The 23,202-nt window shown below is 37.5% G+C and overlaps 1 protein-coding gene across 3 annotated transcripts in view; it reads right to left on the bottom strand.

Annotated features, from left to right (window-relative positions):
- VPS41 (VPS41, HOPS complex subunit) overlaps nt 1–23,202 on the bottom strand; it is a 187,427-nt gene that overhangs the window by 117,627 nt on the left and 46,598 nt on the right. For all 3 annotated transcript variants that reach the window (XR_003118549.1, XM_025379273.1, XM_025379272.1), the window contains exon 4: nt 17,815–17,892. Coding sequence is in view for 2 of the 3 variants with exons in the window: in XM_025379273.1 (XP_025235058.1) it covers nt 17,815–17,892 (78 nt within the window). In the remaining variant the exon portion in view is untranslated. The remainder of the gene's footprint in view (nt 1–17,814; nt 17,893–23,202) is intronic.

Below are 23,202 nucleotides of genomic sequence, written 5' to 3'. Positions count from 1 at the left end.
TAGAATATAAACATCCTTGATTAAACTCTAACATCTTGAAAATAATCTTTAAAAAAATAAAAATCATCTGAGAATGTGAAGAACGGAAAGAAATTCTGAGGAAGAGTCATCTTGTTTGGAAAGAAAATAATTTTGCCCATCCACGTCATCCCTGTTTAACAACAGAGCTTAAATTTTCTGTATTTATGAGAATGCTTATATATCAGTCTCTGCTTATTCATTAAAATATCCCTACTCTTTTCCTTAACTTTTCCTCTAATCAAGAGTTTTTAACCACCTCCCCCACAAGAGCATTTATATGTTGTAAACTTATGAGACCACAGGCAATGACCATTTGCAACTTCATTTGACCCCTAAAGCCCTAGGCTGCTGTCCCTACTCTGTGCCTGAGACCAACAGCCCTGTGTACATGGCTGACAGGTAAAAGGCTCAGATATTCAACCTGCTCTTGCACCCACCAGGACGGTAGAACCTGAACAGAGGCAGGGGCACAGAACGGCCTTTCCGCCTACAGAAGACTTATTAGATAGATGTTGGTTTTCTAAATCCTAACAACCTTTAAAAGCACATGGAGGATTTGAAGGGTTTGCCTCCTAAAAGGCTGGCATACTGCTGATTCCTTGAGCTGTTTTCTTTTTGTTAAATTTCATCTTCTGCCCATGCCTGCCACATGCCCATGGACAATGGTAGAAGCCTGGCTTGCACACGGCACCAGTGACTATATACTCAAGACAGTTATTCACAATCTGGGAAATATTCAAAACATTACTTCAATAAAAGGAAAAAAAGAGGCTTTTTGTACAAATTATCTCTTTTATTCTCATGCCAGGGACTGTGCTGGATACCAAATACACAGTAGTACACAAAACAAATGTGATCCTTGCCCTTATTAAGCTTACAAATCACTGAAATACATTCAGGTTGAAGATAGTCACCTTCTGGGATGCTACAAATCCTAAAGTTGTCCTGTACAGTGAGGTGGATGAACAGTAAATCTAGAGTTGGAGCTCATTTTCCCCGGAGTTTGCAATGCCCATATTCTACTGCTACTAAGAGAAAGTTAAATTTCCCTAACAGTTCAGATCAACACCTTGGACAAGTTGCACTGTGGTCTCCTGATGATGTCTTGAATGGTTGTTTACAATACTAAATTTGGCAGGGAAGAGAAAAAACTAATAGGACCTTTTATGTAAATCAAAACCAGTCTGAGCAATGACATAAGGAGCCAACAAAGTTTCTCTTTCTAGTATTCACACTGTCAATGAAGAATTGCCAAGCACCTGCCATAAACCAAACCCTACACTTGGTTCTGATATCACTGGGAAACAATCCACTTTACTGGAATATCATTGTTAAAAAGAATATCATTGTTAAAAAGAATAAACTTTTTTTCCATATGTAAGTAACCTCAAATGAAAGACAACTAAGTTTTCAAAATGGTGACATACAATGTGTGAAATATGATTTAAAAAATTATTTGTTCTTAAACCAAGTAAATATTTTCCTTGCTTGTACATACATCCAACAAAGATACAAAAGAAAGAGTGATAGAGAAACACAGAATGACCAAGTCACCGGATTACTGCAAGGGAATAATGCAGAATTCATTAATAACAGCATTTAACAAAAAAGCAACTAATAGTACCAAACACCCAACATGATATAAAGAGAATTAAAAAAAAAAAAACAGGGACCGAATACAAGATGTTTGTGTACAGAGTCTGTAACCCCAGTACTTTGAACACAACTCTATTTTATACTCTAACACATTACATTACAAACCATTGTTTATATGCCAAGTTTCACAAGTGACTTGAGAACAGGGTCTGTGTTTTATCTGTCTAATATCCCTAGCACATCCTTGGAGACTGTTTGCCGAAGGAATAAGTAGCAATTACTAAATGAATACCAAACACATATTCTTCTGCATGGAGTCATCAAGGACCGTGTCACAGAGAAGATGACACCGATAATTTGCGTAAGCAAAGACAAGAAAGTGCATTCCAATGAGAGCCAAAGGACGAAGTCTGGATACAGTGTAGGCGCAATGCAGGGGACCACTGTTAATGACAGAAAGCAGAAGTCCTGAGTGCCGCACAGAAGAGCTGTTTTATTCCACAGGCATCAAGGAGTCAGTCGAGTGTTTTCAGGGAGGGGAATAACAAAATCCCAGCACTACTTTGGGAAGATTACTTGGGCAGCTGTGTGAAAGAGGGATTAGGGGAGACACAAGGCAGGGAGATCAGTTGGGTTTTACTGCAATAACCCAGGTGAGATTCAATAAAGACGTGAACAAGGATGATGGCAATATAAAGAACCAGCAAAGGAAAGAACGAGCTAAAAGAAGCATCAGGAGGACATACGGGGAATAATGGAAGCAGATGATAGGGGATAAAACGTCACAGAGATGGAAGAAAACACTGAGGGTAGAAGAGAACAGGCCTTCTAAAGAGATAATATTCATCAGGAGTCTGGAAACACAGTCGTTGCAACTAGGCAAAGAGTGGCTTTTTCTTGGGCCCGGTATTTAGATTAAAAAAGAGTAGGAGACTTCACCTTGTCTGGCCCAGTAGACCACACAGAAAAAGAAACAAGGACTTAAAAAAGATAAGCTGTCTCATAATTAAAAGGGCTGTCCCACTGGCAGGACCTTGCTGGGAATAGTTCAGTGTTGTCTGTGGAGCCAGAACTCAGTGGAGAAGGGACAATCCCTTCCATTCCAACTGTGATTCACAAAATAGACATTTTCATACATCATACAATCCAACTGATCTGAATTATTTTAAATGATAATTTAGCCTAGAAATAAACACTGATGTTTTAGTATCCAAATGGGTTTGTTAAAAAAAAAAATACAGCATCCTCCAGTAGTTGGCCATAGCCTTAAGATTCCTAGTCCACAGGGCATCTAACACTACAGTTCCAGAAACCAAAATTCTTCCTTTTTTCCCAGAGAACATTCCCTAGGAGTGTAATAAATTTTTTTCTCTAAGAGTAAGGCAGCAGAAATGGGGTTGTCATCCCTGAGACGATATAACTAAAAAGGAAATTATAAGTATGTTAATATTCTGTAAAATTAAGTCTCAGATCCTTAGACTCAGATCCTTAGGCTATCCTAATCCTAAGGATCTGCTATGCCACGTGTTTGAGGACAAACTCCACTAATAAAAGCAGCTAAAGAAAGCCAAATATATAGCAGATCCACGAAGGCTGCAGAGTTTTACGAACATCTCAGCAGGGCCCATTAATATCCCTGTTTAAGTTCTCAATATACAAGTAAATGATACCATCAACGATGAAGGGAAAATCTGTTAGGAGTAAAGGTGTGTTCTTATTTTTCTCACTTTTATTTTTGATTTAATAATGGCTGCAGCAATGCTAATGCATTCTATTTATCTAAAATTTAAATGTTTAAGAGAGTAAAGCCCTTGTTTTCCACGTTAGTAAAAGTCACTTATCTAAAAAGGGTGGGGAGTACAAATAATTTAAATAATTGAGACCAAGTTATTAATCAAAGAGAAAATGCCTAATTTATTTTTCCAACATATGATGAAGAAAGACCACTGAACACTTCACAAATTCGGCTCTACTTCCACCACAGAAATTATTGTTATAATTCTCTCCAGTGTGAAAACATTGCTTTATCAATCTCCATTAAATCATTTTCCAAGTAGTCTCTCAAAACTTTTCAAAAGAAGCATCTTACAAGCCATGTTGCAATGTTGCTATGTCGAAAAGACATTTCTGAAGTCAACTCACTAGACCTGCACTGGGATCGACTTCACACACCTAATTACTCAAGCTTAATAATGTTCTTAAACTACTACTTGTGTCATGTGATAAAAGAATAAACACAAATAAACACAGGAGCTGAGGGATGGGGAGGCAGCAAAATGGGTGTAAGAACGGGTGTGTCGCAGAAGCTTCTCTTTTTTTCCCTTCGTTTTTCCTTCTTTCTTCCCTACCTCCCTTTCGGTTTCCCTACCCCATATACAACTGAACATTATTAAAGCCAACCATATGAATAAATTCAAAAATAACGGTTCTTCAGGAAGTGTAGTAAACATGTTCAATTGGACTCTTAGCTTGATCTACCTTCTGATAATGACTAATGTTTACTAAGCCTTGTGTTACATGTTTTACATGTATTCATTCATATAATTCTCAAAACCATCATCTAACTGAGAGGTATGACTATGATCCACACTTTACAGATGAAGAAAGTGTGGTAACACATCAAGCTAATGAACATGGGGCAGGGACGGCTGGCTGACGTCTGACCCCAAGCCTGGTCTGCATGCAGTGCTGCCACCTCAGAACCCACCAACCATCCTTCTGCTGGACATTACCGCCCCGCCAGAGTTTCTTCTCTAATCATTCCAACAACACTGCTCTTTCTATATCCAATCTGGGATAGTAGATTCCACTAATGCAATAGGGTCAAGGGCTGGACAGGCGCTAAGGAAAGAAAATGGGAAATCAGTAGGTTCAGGGGACTCATTTTCATGTAATTTTTTTTCTGGCAAGATAAGAACTTCAGTATCTGTCAGAATATCAAGGAATAAATTATTCTCACAGTCCAGTGAGAATTTTTTTCTTGAGGAAAAGTGAAGATAATGTAAAAAGCAAAACTTTAAAACTTTAGAAGGACATACAGAGAATATTGAAACAAGACAAGTTCCCTTATCTCCTTCACAGGGCATGTGATGGCAATGTGGCTCACTTCTTTGGTGCCCCGTTACTCAAACCCCTAGGAGGAGTATGCAGACAGGCGGGCTGTGGTGCTCCTGACCCCACGGCAGCATCTAGGGGTGAATGTTTACAGCTTCTGAAGCCCCAGTGGGGGGTGGGTTACAGAATGCTCTTTTAGTTTAGCCATCTGTAGGTGGCTTGTGTTAGTCAGCTCAATCAGACCCACTGCTTTATCGCAAGGATAAAGGGCTTTCTGTATCCTAGGGTTTCTTGCCTTGGTGTACCGGAAGAATCAGATCACACCTGGGCTTGGAGAATTAGTACAAGGTTTTATTGAGTGGAAGTAGCTCTCAGCAGATGGGGGCGCCAAAAGGGAGATGGTTTTTCCCTGAAGTCTGGCCGCTCAGCAGCCCAGGCTCTCCTCCAACCCCCCAGACCAGGGTGCCGGTGTCTGCTGGTGCCTGTTGGCATGCTCTTCAACCGATGTGCTCCTCTCAATGTCCCACTTGTGTGTTCTTCTGCTGATGTGTTCCTCTGGACGTCCAGCTGCTTTTGTCTCTGCCCACTAGGGACTCAGGGTTTTTATAGGCACAGGTTGTTGGGGGGCGGTGGTGGCAGGACAGAGGGATCTCCGGAAATGCAACGTTTGGGCAGGAAAACAGGAATTCCTGTCCACACCTAGGTCCTTAGGTATAGGCCCAGGAGTGGAGCCCTAGCCAGAGACATGCTCTTCTCTTCCCAGAACTTCCTTGCCCGCCTTCCGTATCATATCTTTACAACTTTGTAGGAGCAAATACAATTTTCCCTTAGAAGACACAAAAAACACAAACTATAAATGAGAAGACTGATACGTATTTACTGCATTAAAATAAAAAATTTCTGAACCTACAACACCATAAATGGGAAACTGAAAGATAAGCCCATAGACTAGCAGACATTTGTCACTCTTCAAATAAGAAGTTGTGTCCAGACTTTCTATACCTACAACCTGGAGAACAGCTCCCAATTCCCTGGCCCAGCACCAGGATCTGGTATTGATCAGACTTTTAAATGCTTTGCCAAGTTGATGGGTATAAAATGGTACCATATTGTCTTACTTCACATTTCCCTTATTATTCTGTGATTACTATAGAAATCAAGGATATTTTCACACGGCTACCGGGCATTTGGTGTTCTTCTGAGAACCGCCTGTTCATGTCATTTGCCCAATTTCATTCTGAGTTGTTTGGGTTTTCCTTATGGATCTGTAAGAGTTCCTTATGTAAGTAACATTTTAACAAAAATATATACACTCTTAACACTTGGTACAAACACCTTCTAATTAAGCTTTTAAAGAACTTAAAGATCAAAACAAGTGCACAAGCAAATGAAAAAAAGTTCAGATTTAAAATATTAATAATTGAGTGTGAATTGAATGTTTTCCTAAAAGCAAATCATAGGATTTTATTTAATAATAGGAAGACTGGTAAGTGTTAAATTTGACTTGGTAGCAACTTAATTCTTCTGATTTTGAGCCATCACATGAGCCACCCCGATCAATGTTATTTCTGCTTATAAGCAATGAACTCCTTAATTACAAATCAATTTAGAACTTTACACATATACTGGCAAAGTATATAAACTAACAATTCTCAAGAGTAAACAGCCTCATTAGGAACCAGAAAAATACAAACTAAATTGACAAATTCCCATTTTCTAGAAATCCAAGCAGCAATGAATTTTCAAATAATAACAGCCAATGTTGGTGATGAGATACAATGATAAACAGACTGCTGGTGGGAACATAATTTCGGTGTAACCTAACTGCAGGGAAATGTAGCAATCTGCAATAGAACCCTAAAAATGTTTACAGCATCTGTCCAGGTGATTTCCATAGAATTTATTCGAAGGAAAGAGTCAGTAACAATATCCCAACCCCACCCGAAGATTTCACATCACTCACTATGTGTACGGGACACTGAAAAGTTGGTTCCTGGGCAGCTTAAAGCAGTAACAAACCTGCTTTTTTCTGTAAGAAACTCCTTCTATATGATTAGGTTAGGACTCACACACATGTCTGCCACCAAGCAACGAAGAGAGCCCTGAGTAATATATTAATCTTTTTTCCACATCAGTAAAATGAAATCAGATTTTTAGACTATCCCACAGGGCATTTAGTTCTTTTCCTCTGAGATGAAACTCCAGGCAACCACTGATCTGCTTTCTGTGACTACAGATTTGTTTGCATTTTCTAGAATATTATCTAAATGCAAATATTATAATATATAGCCTTTTGAATCTGCCTTCTTTTACTTAACACTATAGAGCTGAGATTCATCCATACTTAGCACGTATCAATAGTTCATTCCTTTTTATTGTGAGTTGAATGGCCATTGTTTGGATATACCACATTTTGTCTACCCATTCACCTGCAAATGGACATATATACTGTTTCCACTTTGGGATTATTACAAACAAAACTGATATGAATATTCATGTAGAAATCTTTATAGGTGTATATGTGTTCATTTCCTAAGTTTGAAAGGCTGGACTGTATGATAGGTGTATGTTTCATGTTTCAAAATTTTGCCAAACTGTTTTCCAAAGTTGTTATGCTATCGTACATCCACCAGCAATGTATGAGAATTCTAGTTCCTCCACATGCTCACCAATACTTGGTATGATTCGTCTTTGTAATTTCAGCCATTCTAAAGGTATATTTAGTGGTATGAATTATTCCATTTTAATTAGTTTTAATATGATTTTTTTCCTTGCTATAAATTAAACTTAAAAAAAAGTCAAAGTGTTAAGATTTAATAGCTGCCCATGGAAATAACGAAATTCATCTTAATAGAAATATAAAATAAAGATTGGGCAACCAAATGACAAGAATGTTGTGGAAGTATAGTCGCACCAGAACAATATGATTCAACTTCTGGGTAACAAGGTTGTGCGTTTTCATTTGCCATGGACCCTCAGCTCATGTAACCTGAGCATGCCCAGATGAACCAAGCATGCAACCACAGGGGGAATCTAAGAGCAGGATGAATTAAGAAGTGAACACCACACAACAGGATCCAGGATCCAATCAGATGGAGCTCTAGCATTACCCCAAGGCAGAATCCTGTCAGATCAGGCCTCCCAGCATCACCTCATTGCAAGATCCAATCAGATCACACCTCATTACCCTATGCTTATAAAACCTGACCCAGTCCCCAGCTTCGAGAGACACTGCTTTGAGAACTATCCCTGGTGTTCTCCTTACTTGTTACAACCAATAAAATCCCTTTACTAAATACTAAATCTTACTAAATCTCCTTGGTTGTGGTCATTGATACCTAGCCCAGCAATCAAACCAACCTGTTGTGTGGGTAACAAGAACTTCATGTCTTGAGTGGATAGATGAAAAATATCCATTAAGTATTCATCTATCCTAATATATCATAATCCTATTAAATGAAAAACATTAGGAATTATAGCCAAATAAATAAGTTCTAGAGAAGGTGACTCAAACAAAGCTACTCAAACAGAAAAACAGAGCTTGTTTAAGAAAGAAGCATACACTATCATTTTGAAATATACCCTGTCATGGTTCCCAGAGACTAAGAAGTCTATTATTAACAAAACAAACTCAAGGTATAAATTATTTGTTGTTAAACCATATGCACAGACACTCAAACCCTATCCACATACAAAGCCCCTGCCTTTTAGTCCCTGACATCTGATTTACCATCATCCTTCTGGTTCATTTAGTTCCCTAAATACCCTGAACTCCAAAGTCAGTCACCACAAACACACTCCCCTGAAATCACTCCATTCTTTTTCCTTTGGTCCTTTGGCGAAACCTGCCAAATAATTTGCTCCCATTGCATCTCACCATCCATTCTCTCCTCTCCACTCCCTTATTCTCAAGATACTACTAGATAATGTGGTATCTAGTAGTACTAGATAATGTGGTATCTAGATAAAGTCCATGGTAAATGTTCCTCATCCTTTGGTGATTCCCTGTTTCATAAGAAGAATGTTATCACTGTCTTAACTCCACTATAACAACCTGGAAAATGCACATGCATCTTTCCAGATTCACCTCAAATTTCACTTTCTACAGGTTCCCCATCTCCCACTTACAAAGGTGGAGATTCCTCCCCTAGGTCTACGTCTTATTCATAATCCTTTTAAAGCTCTTACTTTGCAATGATGGCCTTGAACCCCAAAGAAAGAAGCACCAGAACTGAGAGTACCCTGTACTGAAGAATGAAATCCAAAGGCTTCAGACAACTAAGCCCCAGTCTACTACCCAATTCAGAGTCATGTTCCACAAAGTTAAAATTACTTTAACCCTGACTTTGAAATACGTGAAATACCAGGGTAATTTCATTCAGTGAAGGAGTATTTTCAATTTTAGCTATTTAAGGGATATTTGCCTAAATGGAGTTATCATTAAAGGGTCAGACATTAAAACATTCTGTAAGTATGACACTTTACTCTAAAAGAGAGAAGCATCCTTAATTCTGACCATGTTTTCTTAGCCACTTTGGTGCATAGAAGCCATCAAAATTATCGAGCTATCTATAAATACTTAACCCACAAACTTGAGATTATTTTTTAATGCATCAAAATTATCGAGCTACCTATAAATACTTAACCCACAAACTTGAGATTATTTTTTAATGCAGACAACTGGAAATATGACTTGCCTTGGCATCATTCATCAGAAGTTAGAATGATTTCCATTTAAGTAATTCTCAATTCCTTTGACACATCTCTTATCACTCAAAATATGGAGTTCAAATATAGAAAACAAGTTCTTTAAACACACAAGAATCTGAGACCTGTCAATCAGTCTTAAACAAGTATTACAGGCACTGGCACATTTGAGCCAACAATGAACCACTTTGATCATATCAAAAAGATACATGCCCTGCTTGTCAATTAATGATGTCACATCTAGAACAGCATACTACAGATGGTATTTGCTTCAGGTCGATAAGTGAGTACCATTAGACCAAGAGTACAGCATGGTTCTTTGTTCAAGGATACACAGCTTAAGTTTATAGATCTGCTCCAAAGATTCTTTCAATGAATAGTCACCCAGCATCACACTGGCCACATTATGAATAAGCCCAAAACAGTTAGGCTGTTTAGGGGAATAATGAATGTATGGCATCTGTATTAACTGTCAAAGAGATAGTCATGCCCAAACAATTTCCTATAATGTACACACAATAATCCTGATTATGGGAGAGGAAAGTATAAAAAAACCTTGATTATCTGGAAAATAGTCTAAATATGTGAAACTTTGCAAATTTGGAACTATGGATTAGTTCAGCCAACTTCCATCAATTTCTTATTTCTATCAGTTCACTAGCTTTTATGCTGAGCACTGATGATGCAGAGATAAATTACATAAACCGTCCTCAGGAAATTAGCATTCTATGGGGAAAATGACATTGAGGCAAATAATTGTGACAAAAGTACCGTATGTTCAAGAAGTGGAGAAAAAAAAAAAGGACAGTGGAGGTAACACAAAGAAGGAGATGGTTAAGCCATGTAAAGGATAAACAAAAAAAGTGGGCTGGGCGTGGTGGCTCACACCTGTAATCCTACCACTTTGGGAGGCCGAGGCGGGCGGATCATGAGGTCAAGAGATTGAGACCATCCTAGCCAACATGGTGAAACCCTGTCTCTACTAAAAATATGAAAATTAGCTGGGCATGGTGGCACACACCTGTAGTCCCAGCTACTCAGGGAGGCTGAGGCAGGAGAATTGCTTGAACCTGGGAGGCAGAGGTTGCAGTGAGCCGAGATCACGCCACTGCACTCCAGCCTGGTGACAGACTGAGACTCTGTCTCAAAAAAAAAAAAAAGGTGTTTGTGTTGTGAATATTAAAAATGCAATTTAAGCAGCTTAAAGGAACACTGAATCTTCAGGATTATACTGTCAAAGAGAGAGGAGAGAAGGAAGATGATCATTTCTTTTGCTGAAACATGAAAAGAGAGATGGGTGATCCTCCAAACACTCATATATTAATCCAGAGGAAAGAGAAAAGAGGAGCTGATTTATATTAGAAATAAATTCTTCTAAGTCAAAGAAAGCAACAAAAGGTCAGGAGTACAGTCCAAAAGATGGTTGAGTCCCAAAGTCCAGGGAGAAAAATGAAACCATCATCACTCATAGATGAGGAACCAGTCACAAAAACATGTTTTGATACTTAAGTTAGAGAAGTGCCCTAATAAGACTGTCTCACTACATAACAGAGGTCTTGAATGTACAAGGAGATAAGGGTGGAAGAGTAGTGGGCATGGAATACATAACCAGAACAGCTCAAGCCCAATTTACATCGCACTTCTTCCCTGGTACCTTTTATACCTGGAATGATCTTTTAAAGTCTCTTTAGCTTCTACACTTTGATGACTTTACACATTACCCATAGCAACTAGAAAAGGTATAAGTATATATTAAAAACTTAAATACTGTTAAATATAAGGGTTACTTTCCAAAAGTAAGATTTAAGACTCTGATCTTATATTAGCCAGCTTGAACTGCCATAACAAAATATCATACAGTGGCTTAAACAACAGAAATTCTCTTAGTTTTGGAGGCTGGAGGTCCTCAATCTGCCAGTATGGTCACATTCTGGTGAGAGTTCTCTTCCTGGCTTGCAGACAGCCTTCTTGATGTGTCCTTACATGGCCAGCAGGAAAGGGGAGGAAGGGAAGGTCTCTCCTGTCTCTTCTTATATGGGCACTAATCTCATCTTGAGGACTCCACCCTCATGACTTCATCTAAATTGTTTTCAACTTGTTTTTGTTTTTAAGAGACAGAGTCTTGCTCTGTCACCCAGGCTAGAGTGTGCAGTGGTGCAATCATAACTAACTGCAGCCTGGAACTCCTGGGCTCAAGTGATCCTCCCGCCATAGCCTCCTGAGTTTACACCATGCCTGGCCCTCATCTAAAATTTAATTACCCCCCAAGTCTCCAATTCTAAATACCATCACACTGGGGGTTAGGACTTCAACACATGAATTAGGAGGTGGGGAACAATTCAGTCTGCAGTAGCTCTCAGTATGAAATTTCTAATTATACATCCAATGGGCAAGTGAAGGTGGAATAATACAGAGGAGAACAGAGAACTGGCTCCCAGAGGCCTTCCTGAAAGGTAGTAACAGAAAATCACCAGTTCCATGGCTTTGTTTCAAAACAATATTACCAGCCAATATATACTTACTGGATACCAAATAGCACCAGAGAAAAGAGAAAGGTGAGGAAGAGGAGAGGATTATACCAGGAGACATGAAAACTATCCTCCAAGACTTCAAATATGAATGTGAGGCTGGTACTGACACTATGAGGGGCCACACTACAAGTGAAATAGTAATAATACAGGAGTTTAGAGGAAGAAAACACCTCAGGGCTACAATCCAGGGGAGGTACTTTGCAGAAAGAATGGAGATTCACAGAAGTGCATTCTAGAGAGAAAAGAAGTGATCAAAAGCTTAGAAACAAGCATGCCCACGGCAAAATTTAGAAGGTGGTGAACAGATAAAAATTACTAGAGGGGAAGAAATTAAAACTAAGATTAGAAAGGTGGGTTTCACCAAATGACCAGGGTCTGGAATGCTTAGCTAGATAGTTAGGACTTGATGTGGGAAGTAACAAAGAACTCTGAAATGTTCTCAGAGACACAACCGTTAGATGGACAGAAGTCTGTTTTTACTAGCACATGAAGATGAAAGATGTGAGCAACTAAGGAATACAGTCTGTTAGTTTAATCTCAAATCAAAAACAGGAATAGAAATACTAATAGATTCTGCTAGCTGACAAGGTGAATCATCATCCCACCTCTGCCTCAAGAGATTAATTTCAAAAATGTGATATTTATCTTAACACAAAATGCCCACTAAGCTCCTGTTTTGTTTTAATCCCCTTTTTTTCATAATCATCCATTATATAAATATTTATATAATGTCTCTTACCATAGTGCCTTACAGCAAAACCTCATCATTTTCTATTTCTAGCAAAGAAAGAAAAACACATAAAGGTAAACAGTAGAAATTTATGTTTGATCAGCAAGTTCTTTGCTCTCTCACTAGCACACTTAAAGGAATAAATATTTAAAACACATGGCCTAATGCTCCTAAATATTTAACAGAGACATGGCATAATAATTTGATCATTGCTTCAAACTAAGTACCCTTAATTAACAAGTTTTTAATTAAAATGCTTAAATAAATTGGAGGCTATTAAAGAAAAAGTAACTACAATCATGCACTTCATAACAACGTTTTGGTCAACAAGAGACCACATACACCCACTGTTGACTAAAAAGCCAAAATGTAAAATACTCTAAGAGATTTATTCTGAGCCAAATGTAAGGACCATGACCCATAATAAAGCTCAAGGGATCCTCAGAACATGTGCCCAAGGTGGCTGGGTTACAGCTTGATTTTATATGTTTTAGGGAGACCTAAGACATCAATCAATACATGTGAGGTACACATTGGTTTGGTCCAGAAAAACCAATGGTTTGGGACAATTCAAAGAGGAGATGAGAGGAAAGAGGGATGTTTACAAGTCATAGATAGATTCAAAGATGTTCTGATTGGCAACTGCTTGAAAGAGTTATCACTAGAAAGAATCAGCAGAAAGGCATATCTGAGTTAAGATAGGGAATTGTGAAGACCAAGGTTCTTACTATGCAGAAGTCTCATAGGTGGCACCCTTAGAGGTAACACATGACAAATGTTTCCTATTCAGACCTTGAAGCTACTCTCTTCAGGATCAGAAAAAGACCCGGAAAGGGAAGGGGATTCTCTACAGAATGTAAATTTTCCCCAAAAGAGACAGCTTGACACAGCTCTTTCAAAATATGTCAAAGAAATATATATTAGAGTAAAATACTTGGACTTCTTTCAGGGCCTGCTATCTGTCACGTGATGCCATATTAGAGTCAGGTTGGAATTTGGTATCTTATTTCCTTTCACACTACAAAGAGTTCTGTTTTGTCAGTCTTAAGATCTCTGTCTTAATGTTAATGCTGGGCAGTTGTGCCTGAATTCCAAAAAGAAGAGAATATCATGAGGCATGTCTGAATCCCCATTCCCATCATGGCCTGAACCAGTTTTCCACGAATCCTGAGAGGAGGAGTTCATTCAGTAGACTGAGAAGCTTAGAATTTTATTTTTGGTTTACATCATAGACTACAGTGGTCCCATAAGACTGTAATGCTTTACAAGCTATCTTTTCCTAAATATTTAGATAAAAAAACATTATAATGGAGCTGGAAAATTTCTATCACTCTGTGTCATTGCAGTCTAGTAACACCACAGCACAACACATTACTCATGTGTCTGTGATGATGCTAGTGTAAACAAACCTAGTGAGCTGCCACTCATATAAAGTCTAGCACACACAATTATGTACTACATAACACTTTATAATGACAATAAATGACTGTGTTGCTGGCTTATGTATTTACTATACTATACTTCTTATCGGTATTTAGAATATATTCCTCCTACTTATAAAAAAAGAAGTCACCTGTAAAACAGCCTCACACAGGTCCTTCTGGAGGTATCAGGAAGAAGGCATTGTTATCACAGGAGATGACAGCTCCATGTGCATTACTGCCCCTGAAGGCCTTCCAGCAGGACAAAATGCGGAGGTGGATATTGAAGATCCTGACCCTGGGTAGGCCTAGGCTAATGTGTGTGTTTGTATCTTCATTTTTAACAAAAAGTTTTAAAAGTAGAAAAGAAAAAAAAAGACTAAATAGAAAAGAGTTTATAAAATAAATATATAAAGAAATATTTTGTACAGCTGTACAATGTGCTTGCTTTAAGCTGTGCTATTATAAAGTGAAAAGTTTTAAAATTAAAAAGCTTATAAAGTAAAAAAAAGTTACAGTAAGCTAAGCTTAATATGTTAGTGGAGAAAGAAAATGTTTAAATAAATTGAGTTTAGCTCAAGTGTACCGGATTAATAATGTCTACAGCAGTACTGTCCTAAGCCTTCACATTCACTCACTACTCCTTTATTGACTCACCCAGAACAACTTCCAGTCCTGTAAGTTCCATTCATGGTAAGTCCCTTATACAGATGTATCATTCATTTGTCATCTTATATACCATATTTTTATGGTATCATTTCTATATTTAGGTATCTTTAAAGGCACAAATACTTGCCATTGTGTTCCAATTGCCTAAGGTATTCAGGACAATAATATGCTGTACAGGTTTGTAGTCTAGGAGCAACAGGCTATACCATACAGCCTAAGTGTATAGTAGGCTGTACCATCTAGATCTGTGTAAGTAGAGGCTATGATGTCCACACAATAACAAAATTGCCTAACGCCACATTTCTCAGAATGCATCCCACTGTTAAGCGACGCATGATTATACTATGATTAATGTGGTTATATGGGCATAAATATTGTGGGAATTTAGAAGGAATCTAAGATTCTGTAAGAATTCTGAAGTCATGTTATTTTACTCTGTGAGTTAAGTAAAACTGCTTTAGCAATTAAGTTTTGAGTTAACATAAAGCTATATCTAGAAATAATCTCAAAAAAAATTTATGGCCAAAGTGTTTGAATTAACATATGCTGAATATTCTTTCAAATATTCTGAAAACTGAGTATTAATATGCATAATAAAGCATCACTCTAGCAGTTGTCATTCTTCATTAACAAAAGATGGCTGTATAAAACAGAATCTTGTCAACCTTCTTATGTAACTTTAGAATATACAGCCATGGGAATAACCTCAGTGTCATGATTGATGTACAAAATGATCTCTGAACAGGGTATCAACCTAGGAAGTTTACTATTATTCAGAATTAAGTAGCAGAAAGGGGTTGCTTCAACAAACCAGGATGATTTGAGCACTGCTCAAGCTCAACCAAAGACATGTACACATGTATAGGTGTTTGTGCAAGTATGTGCGTGTTATTGAGGAACAATTTATATAAAGTACAAAGATCTCAAATGATAGCTTAGTGATTTTTACATATGTAGATCATGAGAAAACCACCAAGACAGTATTTTCAGCCCTCCAGAAGACTCTTCTGTGCTCCCTCCCAGGTCAAACCACTATTTGAACTCCATTGCTATAATTTAGTTTTGCTTTTTCTTGACGACCATATAAAAGCTATCATACCACACGAACATATTTGGGTCTGGCTCTTTTGGCTGAACATTAAGTCTATGAAATTAATCTATAATAGTTTGTTCTTTTTAATTTGCTAAGAATGCACCACAATTATCCATTCTACTATTGACGGACATTTGAGTTGTTTCTAGTTTGAGGCTATTATGAATCAAACTATTATTAACAAACTGTTTTTTGTGTGGACATATGCACTGCATGTATTTTTATTGAATATGTACTTAGGAGTGCAAACTGCCAGGTCATTAGGCAGACAGACGCTTGGCTGCAGTAGATTCTGCCAATGATCACGAAGAAGCCATGGCCTAAGGAGAACTTTCAAAAACAGACTATCAACTTCTTCAGTAAGGTAAACAAACACACAAAAATAGCACCAAACTATCTTCCTCCCTTGCCAAATAAAAGGTGCAAAGCTATAGAGAGCTTCATTTTCAAAGATGTCATATAGTCAGGGCTGAAAAAAGAATTGAAGACAGATTTGTACAAATTTATGGATATCATAAATTACCTGAAAGAGGATGGATGTAGGATATACTCGACATAAAACAGACATGAGAGAAGATATAACTGAAGGCTTATATGGAACAGATACAAGGACTGACTTTTGGCAATGGAACCAATGGTATATACCCATGAACCTTAGCAAGCAAACACTGCAATTTCTATTTAATATGAAAAAGACAGAAGCAGAGTGTCAGGGACTCATTTAATGGGAGCAGGAAATTTGAGAAACTATACAGCCAATCTTTTTAAAGGTGAGGGGGCATGCACAACGCCACAAAAACGAGCCCTGGCCCGGTACCAGGTACACATTTTAATGGATGGCAACTGAAAGGCCAAATGCTTTGGTCATCAAGATGCATGTCCAGTGTCCAGGGGGAAGATGAGGGAGAGTCAAAAGTATATTCCTCTTACCTCAAAGGGATTTGCCTGATGCATCAGTATGATTAGAGCACATAATTCCCTGTCTGTGCTGCTCCAAAGATTGTCCTCATTCCACGGTTCTATTTCTTTTTAGCAAAACAAGGCATCCCTTTTCCTTTCCCACACAATGTGTCAGCTTTAAAAACTGTAATCTCCTTTCTAAACTACATCAATAGATGGATCTTTTGACAAGTGCTGATGCTTTCTTCAAAAAAGTAGTAATGAGCACCTTTACCCCGAAATGAGCACCTTTTTCATACCAAATGGTTGTGTCATATTTACACAACCATGGAAGTTCTTGACACCTTTAAGGTACACCTTACACACCAAAATCAAGCTTCAAATTCAATAGTATCTTCATCCTCAATGATTCCAAAGCACAATTAAAAAAGAAAGCCTGGTTCTTTGCTTTCAATCAATATAATCCCCTAGGAGTCCAAGCATCAAAAGAGTCACATAAAATATTTTCTTTTTATATTTAGAAGAGATAAACTGATTCAGCAAGGTGATCAATCAACTTTCAATTACATTTGGCATCTCAATAAGACAGGGCATGTACTTACAACTGACATTAGTCACTAAATGAGGGGGTTCATACTTTAAGGATTCCACAAACTTCTAGAGTATGTAAATTTGCACTATTATTCACTAACAACGCAGCAATTTTTCTTTTAACAACAATTCATCTAGACATTCTACATTGTCACAATTTTAAAAGAACACAGAAGTATTCTAAATGCCCGAAATTAGCCAAATAGATGACTATAATTAAGAATTTGCAATTAAATAGATGTATAGATTTTTACATGGAGTTTGCATATAATAGATACCCGGTCAAAATACATAATGCATGTATCTAGACCCCTTTCTTTATAAGTTCACCTTTAGGTTTTTAGACTACATTATAAAGTTCAATTTTATACTCTTAGCACTCTGACTGAATTAATAAAGATCCTCTTTATGCTATTAAGACAAACTGGTAAACCAATATTCTAAAACACAAATACTTAACATGAAGTTTGGCTCATACATTATTTTATACAGAATACTTACTACATCAAACTTCTGAGTGATGTTCCCCTGGACATCAAGTAAATAAACCTTGCCATAATGTGTGCCCAATGCCAAAAACTGTAAGAAGAACAAAGGGGCCAGTTAATTAATTAATAATACTATTAATACACAAGTAGTAATAAAACCATTTTTAAAGACAAGACGCTTAATGCATAAATGATCTGCAATGTCTCAGAAGATATGCATTCCTTGGAGAAGGCTTGTTTCCAGCTTCAGGGAAATAACAGAACAGGGCCTATTTTATTGTGATAGTGCAAGCCAGCTGTCAGAATGACTCATGAGGACCCTCATCTACTGACAACTAATGGTGTGTATGCAGTCTATACACAATGCCTGATGGACTGAGGCAGTAAATTAAAAATGCAGCGGTGAAAACACGACCAACCTACAGTTGAACTCAAAGTGAGAAGAGAATGATTCAGAAACTCCCCCTAATTTATGGCAAATGTGTAAATCAGTGCTATCGCTTAAGCTGCACACATACACAAACAACAAATTATTTTTTCAAATGGAAAATCCATGCCATATTGAGAAACCGAAAATCTCAGGTGTACTCATACCATCAGTTAGCTTTAGGATGCTTCTATAAAAGTTAATGTATAATGTTGAGTATTAGTGTTTATATTATCATGCAAAATAAAAACCCCTTTTGTGTCATAAAATAACTGTTGAGCTACATATTCATTTTATGTCGTAACTCCTACTGTTTCTTTAATTATCTGAACTAACCTTAAATAAACCGGAAGAAACTTTAGGACTACCTACAATATGACATGAGAGTTTTCTCCCTTTTTATTTATTTCAGTATTACTCAAATAGTCCAAAATTCTCTGTATTTCATTGCATGTGAGCATGCCTCCTTGCAACCCATAATGAAACGCTCAAATTTACAGGCACCACTAAGTGTTTCAGTCAAGCAGCACAATCTTTAAAAAATAACCTTACAGAAAGTCAAGATTTAAAAGGATTTATCAAAATGGAATTGCTTAAAATGAAATTTCAGTTCAGGCACTTAAAATATGAAGCTACATTAAAGACGAGTCACAAAAAGGGAAAGAAGGAGTTCATTAGAAATTCATCCCCTGCAATGCCTTTCACTCCTGCAAGGTTGCCTTTTTTCAGGAAGAAAAAAGTCCCCAGGGTAAAAAAATCAATACTGGTTAATAAAACATCAGGTGTGCAGACATAACTAGGTATGACGATTCCGCTGCACAGGCCTGCCTGAATGCACCAGGTGCCATGACGATTAGTCATCCAGGGCAGACAGCAAGCCTGGTGAAAACAGAATGCTTGGGCGCTGGAAGGGACAGGGGAATAGGTAATTCTGGGGGGAAATTAGTCTGAATAGTTAAAACAAACAGGAATGCTTCCTCCAAAGCAAAAGAATGTTCTAATCAGAAATAGAGGACTCGAATGATTGTAATTTTACCGCTACAGTGACACTGACAATATTTAAATAGAAAAACACCACATATGATAAGAATTTAAAACAAACAATACTCCATTCTGAGGCTATCTGTGGTAAAAGAACGGGTCTTAAAAGCTCACTGCACCCCAAGTATTTCACGATATTGATTCTCCTCATAAATACTATATTTAGTTTGTTAGGAAACTAAGGGAGAAGGGAGCTTGGATCTTTAAAACGCTTTAATGCTGTCATTCTCTGACACCGCTGTAAAGGCCACTTTTGAACTTCTAATTACATTTTATTTTATGGAAGTTACAAGTTTTACGTAATTTACCCAAGTATTAATCCCTTCCCTTCTTTTTTCTAAATTACTAATTTCATTCAATCTTTAAAATAGAAAGAAAACATAAAATAATTATTTTGACTTTAGTCTCATCCTAAAACTAAAACTATGTTAGAACATTTTGGAAAAAAAGATTCAGGGATTCTTATGACAAGCTATCTTGTGCTAAGGAAAACATTTCATTATTAGATTAGATAAATCAGTGCTATCCATTTTTAGAAATATATACTCTTCAAAAAAGGTTCAATAAGCCAATGATAGTTATTTAACTACCAATATTATGGATGAGTTGTATTTTCATCATTTACTAATACTTTCCACTACTTAAAATAAAACAAAAAATGCAAAATGGCCACAAATGTGACAACATAAACACAAATTCTCCAATTTTACCCACCTTCCAGCCATTAAAAGCTGAACTTTTGTAACTACTGACTTTTGTTTCTTTTTTTTTTTAACCTGAATGTACTTAAAATTCAGGATGGGCAAAGAATAAATATAATTCCACTAGACCCTTTCATGTTTAATTACAGAAACTTGACTCATTTTCTATACTACCAGATTGGGCATCATCCACTAAGCACAACTGCTTTTACCTTAAACTTCATGTAAGTAACTTAAGTAACTGATATATGTACATCCATAAAGATTGGACTTTATGTAACGAAACAAGTAGAAAAGGTGATAAGCAGTCCTCTGGACATTGCAAAGGAAACAAGAAGTAGACCATTTTAAATCTGGTCAACTGTCTAATATCATCTACCTTCACATAGTGTTTTATAGTATTCAAAGCATTACAGCAGGGAGTGCCTTCAATTACACATGAGGAAATAAGTTCAGAAAGTTGATAAGACTTCCCAGGAAACAGTCAATGAGTAGCAGAATTAGGGCCAGAATTAAAAGTTAAAACACTCAACTGGATCAGAATCCTCTTAAATAGAAACATGGACTTCAGATAAAGAGTGCATGTTCTAAAAGTTAGCATTGATTACAGTTCCCAACCATCAGGCTCTTTGGCAAAGTTGGTTTAAGTACAATGTTAATAAAGTTTGACCTCTAGGCAGGCAAACTTTGTTCTCCATTTCATCCATTCACCGGTTCATTCGACAAATGCACAAAAAACACTACAATATGGTTAGATAATAACCAAGTGTGACTTAAAAGGATTATGGTATAATGAGGGAAACAGACATAAAAATTTAATTACAATTAAATTTAAAGAGAATGCTTAAAATGGAAGTATCTCTAAGACCCTATGGAACATAGTATTTGACAGCTGTGCTGAACTTTAAAAAAGAAATTAGAAAATAGACACTAAGGCAGACAGGGTAGGCTTGTAGTAAAAACAATTTTAGGCAGAGTGGATACAACTTGCTCAAAGGCACGGAGACACACAAAATGCAGGACAAAGTCCAGAAATTATGGATGACACATCTAATTCATGCCCGGGGAAGAGACAGGTGATAAGGTTGAAAGGTCAGCTAATAAGAGGCATTCAAATATTTATGGAGAGATGAAAGGCAGGAAAGTAGAGGAAATCAGGGTGGGAAGGCCCAAATAATTAAGTCATCAGGAAGTCAATAAAGAATTCTAAGGAGGATTACATGATCAGGTTGAGGTTTCTGGAAGATTACTTTAGTAGAATGTTATGAACACACTAGGGTGAAAGCAAATCTGAAGTAAAATAGACGAGTTCGCAGTTATGTGCATTAGTTCCCAGGAAAAAATAAAGAATACCTGAACAGAAGAGAAGGGCTCCGGACGTGTGTGGATCAAGCAGAATGGGGTGTGAGTAGAAACAGCCAAGTGTTGTAGCCAGAGCACCACACTTATGGCAGAAAGTTGTAAGACACAAGCCAATAACAGACAGGGAGCAAGATCTTAGCATTAGATACAACATTAACGAGCTCAAGTCTTATTTCATAGTTGATGCAAAATCATACAAGAGTTTTAAAATCTGTATTTTCAGCAGATCATTCTGGCAACCAGGTGACAGATGGGTTTAAAGTAGAAAAATTAGAGGCACAAGAGATTCTTTTATTTACTATGTAGAGGCAGGAGAAGATAAGAGTCTAAGCCAGAGCAAGAGTAGTAAGAAAATCATCAGGACTTAGGAAACGGCTGAGTGAAAGGGGAGAAGGATTCATCTGTGGCTTAGGTGACAAAGGAGGTGGTGATGCCACCAAATGGGATAAAGAATAAAGATAGATGCAAGTTTAGAGGGAAATGAAAATGAATTCATTATGGACATGCTGAGGTTCAGGTAAAAAGACAAACAGCAGATAAAGATGTTTAAGAGGACCATAAGTAAATATGCATGCTATTCCAGTGAAGGTCAGTGTGCAGGTGGTCACAGAAATCCTGAGATTTAAAACCAAGATAAAGTACAAATTAAGAAGAAATGTGGATAATGGACCAAATCCTAGGAAAGCCAACATGTAAAGGAAAAGTGGAGGCAAAGAAAGGAAAGTGAAAGAAACAGAAAGGAATGTCACAAATGATCAAGAAAATAGGAAAAGAATGGTGTCACGATAAAGAAGTTTTGAGAAGAAAGGTGAGATCCAGAATTCAGAATCAGCAAAATGTCCATCAGCTGGTGAATGGACAGACAAAACATAGCATACCCATACAATAGAATACTATTCAGCAATAAAAAGGAATGAAGTACTGATACGTGCTACATCACGAATGAAGCTCAAAATCATTACATTAAGTGAAAGAAACCAGATACAAGAGATCAAATAATGTTGACTGCACTTACATGAAATACACAAAAATAGGCAACTCTATATAGATACAAGGTAGATTCCTGGTTACTTGGAGGTAGAATTAGGTACGCTCCATGACATAGTATGCATTGCTGGGAAACAAGGGAGGAAATGTGATGAAGTGAACAACAAAAGTGGACAAAAAGATTCACAAATAAGAGAAAGAAAATCTCCTGTAGGTGGCCGGGTGTGGTGGCTCACGCCTGTAATCCCAGCACCTTGGGAGGCTGAGGCGGGTGCAACATTTGAGGTCAGGAGTTCAAGACCAGCTTGACCAAGACGGTGAAACCCTGTCTCTACTAAAACTATAAAAATTTGCCAAGTGTAGTGGTGGGTGCCTGTAATCCCAGCTACTCAGGAGGCTGAGGCAGGAGAATTGCTTGAACCTGGGAGATGGAGGTTGCAGTCAGCCGAGATTGCGCCATTGTACTCCAGCCTGGGCAACAACAGTGAGACTCCATCTCAAAAGAAAAAAAAAGAACAAACAAATGGAAAAACATACCATGCTCATGGATAGGAAGAATCAATATCGTGAAAATGGCCATACTGCCCAAGGTTATTTATAGATTCAATGCCATCCCCATCAAGCTACCAATGACTTTCTTCACAGAATTGGAAAAAACTGCTTTAAAGTTCATATGGAACCAAAAAAGAGCCCGCATCTCCAAGACAATCCTAAGTCAAAAGAACAAAGCTGGAGGCATCACGCTACCTGACTTCAAACTATACTACAAGGCTACAGTAACCAAAACAGCATGGTATTGGTACCAAAACAGAGATATAGACCAATGGAACAGAACTGAGTCCTCAGAAATAATACCACACATCTACAGCCATCTGATCTTTGA

Source organism: Theropithecus gelada, chromosome 3 (assembly GCF_003255815.1).
Source record: "Theropithecus gelada isolate Dixy chromosome 3, Tgel_1.0, whole genome shotgun sequence".
NCBI lineage: Eukaryota > Metazoa > Chordata > Mammalia > Primates > Cercopithecidae > Theropithecus > Theropithecus gelada.
This window is presented reverse-complemented; position numbering and strand designations above follow the sequence as displayed.